The sequence below is a fragment of the Scyliorhinus canicula genome, chromosome 26, assembly GCF_902713615.1.
Source record: "Scyliorhinus canicula chromosome 26, sScyCan1.1, whole genome shotgun sequence".
Lineage (NCBI taxonomy): Eukaryota > Metazoa > Chordata > Chondrichthyes > Carcharhiniformes > Scyliorhinidae > Scyliorhinus > Scyliorhinus canicula.
The window spans coordinates 20,555,482-20,569,019 of NC_052171.1; the positions used below are offsets into that span (position 1 = coordinate 20,555,482).

Consider the following 13,538-nt stretch of genomic DNA (forward strand, 5'->3'; position numbering starts at 1 on the left):
GCACAGTGTACTATTACCTCAGGACAAATGATCTGATGAAATATGTGAACTGTCACTGCTCAATACGAAGTTTGTCAACTTGCATGTGAGAACATAAATGAATAAACACCAAGGAGCGAGTGGGACAAACGAGTGCAGCAATGGCGGGCAAGACGGACAATCACTAAACTTCCGATTTTTATTGGAACGTGGTGGAATAACATCAGGTTACAGCCGGGGTAGCTGCAACAAGAACAGATGACTCTCAAAATTGATCCTGGTGGTTTGTTTGGAGCATTTCAATGGTCTAGAGAAATTTAGTCGGAGAACCAGCCTCTGTGTGCTCTACCAATGCAGGTGCAATAAGTAATGCTTAACTTTTTTTTTGGTTTTCCCAATTCAGGGGCAATTTAGCGTGGGCAATCCACTTACCCTGCACATCTTTGGATTGTGGGAGTGAGACCCACGCGGACATGAGAATGTGTGAACTCCACACGAATGTTGACCTGGGACCAGGATTGATTGTGGGCCCTCGGTGCCTTGAGGCAGCAGTGCTAATCACTGCGCCACCGTGCTGCCCAGAAGTAATGCTGAACTATGATTGAATTTCTGTGCATGAAACAGACATCCAGGCGCTGTTTGGCAGAGAGTTCCACAAGTAAAATGTGAAGCTTTGCTGATGGTATTCCACGCCAACTGTTTGGAATGATACAGGATATTGAAGTGCAACTGCATCAGTTTTTGTGTTCCTGGCATAGCTGCGATACTGCTGCAGTCATGATCTTGAAGAAGACTGTCAGAATGTGTCTCAGAGGTTACAGTGGACGAAGTATGTCAACTTAATCTGAACCAATGGTCTGAATTGCTCTGGACTGTAATGAGTCCACAAGTAAAAGATGGATTCCGTGTAGCCTGCCCCACCCCTTACACCACTCACGTTTCCAGGTGTGATGGAATTCCCACTCTTCTGCTGAAGTTTGGTGATGAATATCAGTCAGTTGCCAGTGTGACTCTGCTCAAAAGTTGTGTTACTCGCCAAGTCATTGCTTCTGAAGAATCTGCATTATAATACCCCTGCAACCCAAGATAACCTGTACGACGTTCTTTGCCATTTTCGACTTTATATCTTTCAGGTATCCACAGAAGAAATAAGATGAAAATGAAAATGAAATGAAAATCGCTTATTGTCACGAGTAGGCTTCAATGAAGTTACTGTGAAAAGCCCCTAGTCGCCACATTCCGGCTCCTGTCCGGGAAGACTGGCACGGAAATCGAACCGTGCTGCTGGCCTGCTTGGTCTGCTTTAAAAGCCAGTGATTTCACCTTGTGAGCTAACAGCACCAGGAATATCATCGTGGATTTTCATGCTCTCTGACCCGTATCCTTGCCAGCTGTGAAAGTAGTCGAGAGGTGCTAGGGAGCGAAGAACAACTGATTACATAGGGTTGTATCTGTCCAATTCAGATACTTCAACCAGCTCCTTAATCAAAGTTTAACCAGATGTCTTTATTTATGAGGAGAACAAAGTAAGACACAGATATAGTGCAACACACTTTATTAAACATAGTTAATCCATAAATTATCCTCTATATATACAGGAAACCCAGGATTCGACTTTACTACCTGCAAAGGTGGTTTGGTATGCTGTAGATCCGATCCCTGAGTCCCTCTGGTTCCTCTTTGCGAAGGTGATTCTCATTGGCTGTTTCTTCCTTGTTGGCTTCCTTCGTTCCTTGTCTCGTCTGCTCTTGGTATACACCCCCCCCCCCCTCCATTTTGTGTCTCCGCTTCGATTCTTCGCTTCCGAGATGTCCAGAATGCCTATTTTTATCCCCCTGTCGCCACCCACCTCCTTTTTTCACCTGCCCTTGGCCTTCTGCCAATGGAGTCTTGAGAGGCAGGGTCTCAGCGCCCAATGGTCTAGTTGATGGCACCTGAGCCCACCCTAGGAGGAGCGATGATTGCTTGCTGCTTGAAGGGTTATCAGGAACTGTGGGCAACAGGCCAATGCATCTCAAGTAGGAACGATAATTGCTTGATGGGTTATCAGGGATTGCTCCAAACATGCCCCAGCAGCCTGTCAGAGTTCTGTCTATTTGGATTCAAGTCGGATATTCTGCACGCTTCTTGCTGGAACAGACTGTGGTTTAAATTTAAAGTGCCCAATTCTTTAATTTAGGATATCCAATTTAATCAGCCTGAAAACTAGGCCCTTATTATATTACCACAATAGCAACACCTCAGCGGATGGATGTCAGTGACTTACCTTGATTATCTTGTGTGCATTACCCTGGCGCATGTTACTGTGCATGCTGGTATATAACTACTGCTGGTATTACAATGTTGGACAATATTTACCCCAGTAACCCTCAGGGCCAGCAGAAAGAAACATGTAATTCCCAGCTTCTTTTCATTTTTCAACAAATCAATTTTTCACATCAGTCAATCAGTGGATGAATTTCCATATCCATTTTTAAAGATTTTGATTTTCCTGCTTATTACGTCCATTGAGACTAAGACTCAAATTTTAGACCCCAGTATTCACAGGTGATAGTCCGTACTTGTAATGAACATCTTTAAAAGCACAGAAACTGCATCATGTTTCACAAGGGCTCACAGAGTGAATGTGTTGTTTTATTTTTCAGCATGAAGTGGCCTACGACTCTTGTTCTTCTGATTGGACTGGACCTTATTTTTCACCAGCAAGTATATTCTTCGATGATTGATGAAGAATCTATGTGTGTTATTGAAAAAATGAGTGACAGCAGTATTTGCAGGCAAGTGAGAGTGAAATCGGGATGGAGTAACTGAGGTTTTATCATGTAATTGGCTGCTGAAATGGGCTCACACCCATCTTCTGGACATCTGGGAATCGCAATACAGGGAGAAGCAATTGATTGAAAGCAGTACTCGCACATCTTATAATCGCGTTACACTGTGACTTTTTGATTGAGAGACATATTTTTAATATAGATGGAGACTTCGCTGAAGAGCCAGTGAAGAGTTATTACATTGCAGTGCAGGCTCTTAACAATTAACTCAACAGTTTCATTTTGATTTTGTTCCTTTTAATCAAATTTTTATTTCTTAAAATTTTGAGTACCCAATTCATTTTTTCCAATAAAGGGGCAATTTAGCATGGCCAGTCCACCTAACCTGCTCACCTTTGGGTTGTGGGGGCGAAACCCACGCAGACACAGGGAGAATGTGCAAACTCCACACGGACAGTGACCCAGAGCTGGGATCGAACCTGGGCCATCGGCGCCGTGCGATTGCAGTGCTACCACTGCGCCACCGTGCTGCCCTTTAATCAAATTTTCATCTGTCCGTGCGTCTTCTCCCATTTTTTATTTTATACTTTTCATTCAATATTTTTGAATGAACAAGTGGCAATCACAAAATAAACCAATCAGTATCAGACATCGCTCATTGTCAAATTCTGGTTAAAGCACTTCGTGCATGAGAACAATGAAGACAATGAACGTTGCAAGTCAGAATGACATGGGGCACCATTCACCGGCCTTGTCATGCCCGACTTGGTGTCAGGATGGCCTCCCGCGAGATTTGCAATGCTCAAAACGTCCCGCACGATTTAATGAAATCTCATGAGGTGTTGCAATCTGGATCTCATTCTCACTGGGTGAGATCCAGGCGGGCATATTTAAAGGAGCCATAATGCTCATTTAAATATACGTTTGATGGCTTCACCTGGGGCTCGGGATTCATTCGCCGCCCCGGGAAAGCTTGCCGGGATGTCATTTAGTACAGAACGTGGTTTAGTCATAACAGACAGGGCAGGGTGGTAAGCTGGCACTCCCTCTGGCACCTTGGTACTGTGGCACTGCCAGCCTGGCACCATGGCACTACCACCCGGTCACCCTGACAGTGCCACCCTGGTGCTGCCAGTGTGCCCAAGTGCCAGGTAAACTGTGACAGGTGTTGGGCCCATTAGAGGTGGGGTGGGGTGGGGGGGGTGGCTCAAGGACCCTGGCAGAGGTAAGTTGCGTGAAGTAGGGTGGGGGTTCTGAGGCTGCCGGGGAGGGGGGGGGGGGGGGGGGAGGGGGGGGGGGAATGAAAGATGGGGGCTGCCTTTAAAAATGACACCCCAATCCGCGATTACATATCCAGTGCAGGAAATGACTTAACTAGTGGCCTCAACGGGGAGTTCCTTGTCGAGGCTTAAAAAAACTGTGAAATGCCGTTGAATGCAGTGCTGAAAAACAGCCATCTAAGCACGCCGTTCAGCTGACTTTAACTCAAGTCCTCTGAATTGCGTCCATGGTAATTCAGAGATGATATCTGCAGAAGGATAGGGCTGGAGTGAATATAAGTATAATTATATGATATAGAACCCTTTGAATTTGGACGAGATACTTTTCTCCCTTTCTTTGATTTGACCAAAGTTAAAGAGATAGACATATGACATTGCATGAGGTCTGATTTCTTCTTTTTAAAAAAATATATTTTATTAGATTTTCAATAAATAACAAATAACACAACAAAGGAAACAGTAAGCAAAGCAAAACAGATACAGAACAAGAGTTATTGCGAAACATAGGAAACAGCAAATAACTTCAACGCTATACCTTAAATCCCTGTCACCTGACGGTGTCTAAGTAATAATAATCTTCTATTCGTGTCACAAGTAGGCTTACATTAACACTGCAATGAAGTTACTGTGAAAATCCCCCAGTCGCCACATTCTGTCACCTGTTCGGGTAGACAGAGGGAGAATTCAGAATGTCCAATTCTTTGGGAACTTGTGGGAAGAAACCGGAGCACCCGGAGAAAAGCCACGCAGACACGGGGAGCACGCACAGACAGTGACCCAAGTCGGGAATCGAACCTGGTACCCTAGAGCGGTGAAGCAACTGTGCTACAGACAATCAAAATGAACATGCTGCCATGATTCCTTTTCCTGTTTAGATCCCTCCTGATCTTGATCCCCACGGTCTTCTTCACCAAGGTAGGCAAACTAGTCCTCGCATTTGTGTGTGTGGGACGGGGGACAGGGGGTCATTGGGGGGGGGAGGCGGCAGAACCTGTGGATCCGTGAAAGTGTTACCAAGAAGGAGGAATATGGGGGGGCCTGCCCCTCCCGAATCTCCGATCACTGGGCGGCTGATGCTAAAGGATTCGGAGGTGGATCAAAGAGCCGGAGGCAGAATGGAAAGACCTCCTGCACGGCTACTACCCTCCGAGCACTGGCCACAGCCCCATTCCCATTTCACTGTAAATACACGAGGGGTTAATGTAAATACACGTAGACTAGCGGGACTCGAGAGGGAGCACCAGAGACATGACACACAGACATTCAACCAATAGGTCAGTAAGATAGGAAACGACCAGTGGGCTTTCACGATACACATAGAGGTGACACATAGAGGAGGGCATTACACCAACCCATATAAAAGGACACAGCACACATGATCTTCCTCTTTCCAGTGGAGACACTCAGTGAGTACACAGGGTTGATTTGGAACATGCCACACCCACCACGTGGATTGTAGCAGACTGGTTCGTCAGTCTGAGTAGCTATAGCAGGATTAACACGAGAGTCGAATCCAAGTAGGAGAATTGTAAACAGTTTAAATAAATGTGTTAAAGCTATCTCCAAGTCTGAACCTTCCTTTGTCAGAGTGCACATCAAGGAAGCATCTTATGCCACGTCAAGAGTATAACAAAACATGGTACGCAGGAGTGACTGTTAAATCCATATAGTTACAACTCAGCAAACAGTGACAACCAGCGACAGCACCCAGGCAAGACGATGTTCGGGATTCCGGTTCCACAGCAGCTCAGGTACCAAGGCAATCTCAGTGAAAACTGGTGTAGGTTCAGGCAGAGATTCGAGATGTACCTGGTAGCCTCCGACCGAGATGGCGTGGCGGATGCAGAAAAAAATAAAGCTTCTACTTACCATCGCATGTCCAGCATCAGCTGAAATCTTCCAGACCTTCAAATACTCAAAGGGGCAAAACAAGAGCGATTTCCAGGCAGTCCTGGACAAATTCCAAGAATTCTGCGAGGGACATACAAGAAAAAACAGTAAAAGAGGCGCCAAAACTCACCACGAGGTAGGCTTGCAGCAGAAATCTGCAGTTTTGATTGGCAGCCATCTTGGTAAAGGTGCTGCACATGCGCAGTTGAGAAAAAGGCCCCAAGTAAAGGAACTGCGATCTACGCATGCCCAATCGCTTCCTACGACCTACGTCACACGTGTCATGACGTCAGAAGCCCCAGACCATGGCCACTTAAAGGGGAAATGTTCCAAAACATGAAAAAAAAATTTAAAGCCGTAAAACCTGATTCTTTCACCTGGAACGACAGCACAATGCCTGAAATTCAATCAGTAGCTGAAAGTAACGTCCGCAGAACCCTGCAACAAGCAGTTAGCACCGCCCAAAGAGATGAAACAGTCCCTGAAATTCATTAATTATTATGGTCGAGTGTCTTTCTTGTTTGGTTGGTGATGACTCAGCGCTGATGACTCAGACCTTGAATTCTTCTTTGGCCATTGCGAGCCCAATGCCTGCTCCGACACAAAACATGATGATATGGTCTTGGAAGACAACGACTCAGATGAAGGTTTCACCTTGGGGGGTGGCTACCCCAGTACCAAATCCGAACCGCAACTGGACGTGTTGTACATTGACGACCCTGACGACGAGTTCTTCGGATTGGGGAATCTTCAGCCCAGCATATACGACATTCCGACTCGTGAGTGCAGGATTATGCTGCGGCCTGACGTCAAGAGACAGAGAGCGGTACAAGCCCACAGAGAGCTGCCTGCTGCCACTCAGAGAGTGGTCCACGCACCACGAAGAGTCCCCGACTCCACACAGAGAGTGGTCCACACACCACGTAGGGTCCCAGGCTCCACACAGAAAGCAATGAAAGACTCCACAGCGAGACAACTGCACTCCTCCACGCAGAAAGTGACTCCAGTGTCACAAGCCTCCACGATAGAAGTAAAGCAAGACTCCAAAGCGCAGTCCTTGCATGAACAAGACCATGAGGGTCTAGCAACCTCCTCTGAGCAACCAGCAGCAGACGATGCAAGTCTGCCACACTCAAGTGAACAACAGAAAGACTATGACAGTCTGCCATGCTCAAGTGCACAGCAAGAAGACGCTTGACGGTTTACCCAGCTCAAGTGAATGACAAGAACACACTGAGGCTCTACCCACTGTATGTGCGACAAGTGACGACGGCATCCCACTTCCCATACAAGATGTGCAATGTGACAGACCTCAGCTAGTGTGTGCAGAGGCACTCGACAATCACAGTGAGACTACTGGTGACTCCGGTGACACCACGTTACTTGAAACTTCATTCGCTCGAGCCTCTCCACAAGCAAATGCATTCCTCAATGTTTTGACTCCGGACGTCGAGCATCAAGAAACCTCAGCTGACACAGGTGAACCAGAAATGACTCCAGACAGGGAGCATCGACAAACCAAAACTGACTCATGTGAAACAGACCAGACTCTAGACGGGGAGAATCGACAAGCCAATGTTGATTCAAGTAAGCCGGACATGACTACAGACGGGGAGCGCCGCAAACTCAGTGACAGCACGCTCAAGAAAACAGCAGATGCCACAAAGCACGTTGACACAAGTAACTGTGTGAAGGACTCATATTATTTGCAGAGTGTGGTCCTCGAGCACGACAAACACCGCCACTGGAACTACAACTGGTACGACATGGTACAACTCTGCCCATGAGGGACACTGTTACTGCTCAGCTCAGTACAATGACATACCATGGCAGGACGACACAGATTGCAAACGTCGCTACCACAAGCATTGGAAGAAAAAAAGACTCCATCAGACCACAAAGTGATGTGACCACTTCTTGGTTCCTTACGCACAGGGACACTGACGGCGTGCCACAACATCAATGCAATGCCACATCATCACCACCTCAACATCAGCGCCTCACCAACCAAACAAGAAAGACACTCAACCATAATAATTAATGAATTTTGGACTCATACATATGATTTGGACTTATTGTTTAATGATCACTGTTATCGTAACTTGTACACAGCATCACTTATCTACCTAGTTTGTTCAATTTTCTTTAGCACTGTACAGAAAATATGTAACACAAAAAAGGAGGATGTGGTGATATGCATCACTGTAAATACACAAGGGGTTAATGTAAACACACGTAGACTAGCTAGACACTAGAGGGAGCACCAGAGACATGACACATAGACATTCAACCACTAGGTCAGTAAGGTAGGACTCGACCAATGGGCATTCACGATACACATAGAGGTGACACTACCACAGGAGGGCATTACACCAACCCATATAAAAGGACACAGCACAGATGATCTTCCTCTTTCCAGTGGAGACACTCAGTGAGTACACAGGGTTGATTTGGAACATGCCACACCCACCACGTGGATTGTAGCAGACTGGTTCGTCAGTCTGAGTAGCTATAGCAGGATTAACGGGAGAGTCAAATCCAAGTAGGAGAATTGTAAACCGTTTAAATAAATGTGTTAAAGCTATCTCCAAGTCTGAACCTTCCTTTGTCAGAGTGCACATCAAGGAAGCAGCTTATGCCACGTCAAGAGCATAACAAAACATCCCCTAGCCAAGTACTCAGACATCCTGGTGGTGGTGGTCACATTGAGGACGTGGAATCAACTGGGGCACAATTTCAATCTGGGTGCAGTGTGCACTATGGCCCCTCCATCTGCAACTACCATAAATACACCCCTGCAGCAATGGTTGGCTCCTTTAAAAGGTGCAATCAAGATGAAAGGGTACTGACGGAAGGAGACCGATACGTAAACAGAAGTGCAGTGACCCTGTGTGGTGGAAATAATGGACAAGCTGCAGCTCCCGAAAGGAAATGAATTCTGGTACATTGATCAATGAGCCTCCCTCCGCAAGGAGACCGCAATGTTCCCCCAGCTACCTGGACACACCCTACTGGATAGACTTCTAACATCGGACAAACTAGGGGACGGTAACTGCAATGATGTGTACGGATAACTGCTAGAGAAGGTAAGGCTCTGCTGGATGGGACATGGGAAAAGTGTGAAGAGGAGTTGGGCATCGAGGTAGGGGAAGAACTCTTTATTGAAGCACTGCAGAGGGTAAACTCCACCTCCTCATGCACAGGCTGAGCCTAATGCAGCTAAAGGTAGTGCACAGTACATATTTGACCAAAACAAGCATGAGCAGGGGGCCATTTCCATGAAAGAAGGGTGGATGGGGGATGCGCTTTGAAGGGTGTGAGGTGCAAGGCAGGTAAATAGGTGCATCTGGGAGTTTGGGGGGGGGGGGTGGGGGTCCTAGAGGAGCGGTCCTCTAAGGGGGAGTGGCGAGGGCTGACAAAGAGGGCCTCCAGGGACCCCATAGCCAGCTGTTCTCATTTGGGGGGGAATCTGGGGTAGTGCCCATGTGTATGCCTGGGGAGGTGACATTGCCCATGGGCAGAGGTGTGGGGGACCCACAAGCTAATTTAGAGATCGGGGCTTCATTTCAAAAAGGCTTGATGTTGGAGTTCAGCTCCTCAGTGCCCAAAAAAGTAACTACGGGTCATTGATTAGCGGTGGGGAACTCGCCACCAGAGCTGCATGGGAAACTCCCTGAAAAACCCGCCACAGATGAACTGAGAAATTTTTCAGCTAAATTCCACCGTATGTGTTTATACCTGTTCATTCCCCCCTCTTTTTTTCCTGTTTTGTTCCTTGCAATGTTGTTGGATATAAATGCAAAAACAAATAAAAATATTTGAAAATAAAAAATGTTGTCGACACTGTCTCCGCATTCTAAGAGAGGAAACCAGCACCGGGTTTGAGGAGAATCTAGCAGGAGAAAAGAGCAATGGTGCAATAACTATGGTTGGGAGAGTGGATTTTGTGCATGAACAGGCCTCCATTTGGCCCCAGATTGAACCGGGATCGCTGATCCACAGGATAGGATTTTTTGGATATTGGCGACCCAGTAATAAAACAATGAGTTTGGGAGATCAAAGCCTCCTGTCTGTCTTTCCCTCTGGAGTGGAACACTGTCGAGCTGGGATACTTGCCTGCCCAGATGAAAGCGGATATCAATTTATTAACCTTGATAGAAACGGATTTGGGCAGGAAACTGGGGAGGTATTGAAAGAAAAAGAAAATTCTGGGGAGTAAGTTCATTTTTTTGTGTGAATCACGCCAGCCAAAGAGGGAAGAAGATTGTCCCATCTCTATCAGTCTGTTCTAATATTGTTGATCAGGCTGGAATAATTTAATTGAGTGAGGCCCAATTGCTCTAAATGGTAATAACGAAAAGAAAAACCGAGGCTATGGTAAAGAGCGAACAGTAGAAATTCCTCCTGTACAACTGAGGTAATGAAGAATGCACCCACACAAAAGACATGAAATGTGCCCACACATTATGCCTTAGATCAAATTAAACAGAGTCCAAATTGTGCTTCTGGACAAAGGAGTTTGCATATCCTGATGAGACAAAACACAGGTTGTGATCTACTGGCTGCGTTAAGTTCGAGCGAGAGTGTTACGTGGCCGGTAGATCCCAGCAGAGGCCTCCCACGGGCTTCCCGGCAGCTTTTACATCTGAAAATGAAAATTGCTTATTGTCACGAGTAGGCTTCTATGAAGTTACTGTGAAAAGCCTCTAGTCGCCACATTCCGGCGCATGTTCGGGGAGGCCGGTACCGGAATCGAACCGTGCTGCTGGCCCGCTTGGTCGTCTTTCAAAGCCAGCGATTTAGCCCTGTGAGCTAAACCAGCCCCTGAGCTAAACCAGCCCCTCACCAACCACCACACGGGTTTACCCAAGTCCTGCGAGGTGCTGAATCAGAATCCTGCTCAAAAGAGGCGTGATCAAATCATGCGTGCCTGCGTAGGTTTCAGACCCACAAAGGTCAGCTTACCCGGTATCTACCAGCCTCCCCAATGAGGCTGCAGCCGGGAGCTGTTCAGTACTGATCCACACCAACGTGGACCAGGCGGAACGGCAGCCGGGGGTTCTCCCAGGCCATTGGAGGCCCCTGGGTGGCCAGGGATAGTGCAGGGTGGCTCACTGGTCCTCCCTTGGAATGTGGGCACCTTGGCACTGCCCAGCTGGAATCTTGGCACTGCCATCCTGGCATTGCCATGGGTGTCAGTGGCACTGCCAAGGGTGAGGGCCTGAGGGGAACCATTGTCAATAAAGGAGGGTGGAGAGGGTGTATGAAGAGCAGATAAGTCGGGAACTCGGAGGTTAGGGAGGCGGGGGGGGGGGAGAAGGGTTCCTGTGAGGGGTGTGATGGAACCTGAAGAAGGGGGCCCCCCCAAGGACCCCATAGTGGGGTGGCCTCATTTGGGGGGTTGTGGGGTCATGCCCATCTGTATGGGTGTGACATTGCGCATGGATAGGGCACCCAAAAGCTCACGTGGATATCTGGGCACCTTTTCAAAATGGTGGCTCAGTGAGTTCAGCTCTGCAGTGCTGAAAAAATTCTAAGTGTGGCCTAAACCAGTGAGAAACAACCAGGGCACAAAAAGTGACTATAAGTGTCATTTGCTGGCGGTGGGGAGCTCGCCAGCAGAGCTGGCGGGAAACTAATACACTGAGAATTTTTTCGGTTAAATTCCATCCATAGCCTTTTTCACGGAATGTTGCACTAATGCGGGCCAGATAAAGTTGACTTAATTCTTACACAGGGAAGGTCTCACTTTGTTAAAGGTGACCCTTTTCTTTGCCAGGTCTGCATTTGTGTCCTGGTATAACTTGATAGAGTGACGTTCCCAGGTAAAATCCCAGTGGTCATTTGTCCACTGTGGCACCAGCTCCTTCTTAAAGCTGTGAAACCTTGGACCTTCAGAATGAGGCTTGGGTCGAAGCAAATGGTGGGTGGAGGGGGCGGAAGGAGAGACAGGGAGAATAGAAGTACTTTGCTCACCATTTTATGGAACAGGTCTGAGAAATACTGAGTCGGGGTGTGGCTTTCAATAACCCCAGAACACAAACATTTTGTCTTCTGGATCTGTTCTCCAGGTCATTAAGCTTGGATGTTACTGTCCTGTTATCCTCATATCACAGCGGCAAGGTCGAATTCCGAGGAGGTGATCCTATCACTATGGCCAGACAATGCAGTCTCCACCCCCTGGATCGTGGCTCCTTGTCTTTTGACGGTCTGGCTGGTGATCCCGAGAGCTGATCAAAAGGGACCAAGACCTCATCGTTCGATCTTTTAAGATCCAAGGTCAAGCACTGTCGATATATCTCAAGCTCAACTGCCAGAATTCTGCTGAGTGTTTCAACCGTTCGTGGAGTGCCTGGAGAAGAATCTGCCTCCGTCATCTTACCTCCAGTTGATCTGTGGGAGACTTCAGAGCCTGAGTCTGGGCAATTTCTTTCCGGCTTTGCCTCCCTTGGGCATCACAGAGATGAGGGAACTCTACCTCATAAATTTACAGGTTATTGCAGCAGGTTAGGCCAGTTAGCTTAACTTCGGTAGTAGGGAAGATGCTGGAATCTGTCACCAAGGAAGAAATAGCGAGGCATCTGGATGGAAATTGTCCCATTGGCAGACGCAGCATGCGTTCATAAAGGGCAGGTCGTGCCCAACTAATTTAGTGGAATTATTTGAGGACATTACCAGTGCGGTAGATAACGGGGAGCCAATGGATGTCGTATATCTGGATTTCCAGAAGCTTTTGACACGGTGCTACACAAAAGGTTGCTGCACAAGATAAGAATGCATGGCGTTAAGGGTAAAGTAATAGCATGGATAGAGGATTGGTTAATTAATAGAAAGCAGAGAGTGGGGATCAATTGGTGTTTCTCTGGTTGGCAATCAGTAGCTAGTGGTGTCCCTCAGGGATCAGTGCTGGACCCACAATTGTTCACATAGATGATTTGGAGTTGGGGACCAAGTGTAATGTGTCCAAGTTTGCAGACGACACTAAGATGAGTGGTAAAGCAAAAAGTGCAGAGGATACTGGAAGTCTGCAGAGGGATTTGGACAGTTTATGTGAATGGGCTAGGGTCTGGCAGATGGCATACAATGTTGACAAATGTGAGGTTATCCATTTTGGTAGAAATAACAACAAAAGGGATTATTATCTAAATGATGAAGTATTAAAACATGCTGCTGTGCAGAGGGTCCTTGTGCATGAGTTGCAAAAAGTTGGTTTACAGGTGCAACAGGTGATTAAGAAAGCGAATGGAGTTTTGTCCTTGAATGAAAAATGAAAATGAAAATCGCTTATTGTCACGAGTAGGCTTCAATGAAGTTCCTGTGAAAAGCCCCTAGTCGCCACATTCCGGCGCATATTCGGGGAGGCTGGTACGGGAATCGAACCGTGCTGCTGGCCTGCTTGGTCTGCTTTAAAAGCCAGCGACAACAGTCAGTGTTGCAGAGATATCACCGAAGTACAACACCCAAAACATCACTGCTCTTTCATGCAACAATAACTCAGGCTTTATTTATTTTGTTCCAGATCTCTGTTTCTAAAGCTTTTCCTGCACAACACTCTTCAGACCAACACACCTTGCAGCTCCACTTTCTTCAGGGACCTCCTCAGATGCAGCTCTGTACA

General features: G+C 47.1%; 1 protein-coding gene across 4 annotated transcripts in view; it reads left to right on the forward strand.

Moving 5' to 3' along the window:
• Nucleotides 1-1,385: 1,385 nt before the first annotated feature.
• LOC119957425 (phosphatidylethanolamine-binding protein 4) overlaps nt 1,386-13,538 on the forward strand; it is a 581,902-nt gene continuing 569,749 nt past the window's right edge. For 2 of the 4 annotated variants that reach the window (XR_005458803.1, XR_005458802.1), the window contains exons 1-2: nt 1,387-1,505; nt 2,625-2,756. Coding sequence is in view for 2 of the 4 variants with exons in the window: in XM_038785482.1 (XP_038641410.1) it covers nt 1,480-1,505; nt 2,625-2,756 (158 nt within the window). In the remaining 2 variants the exon portion in view is untranslated. Of the gene's footprint in view, nt 1,506-2,624; nt 2,757-13,538 lie in introns of all 4 variants that reach the window. The other 2 variants (XM_038785482.1, XM_038785480.1) reach the window with 2 other exon arrangements.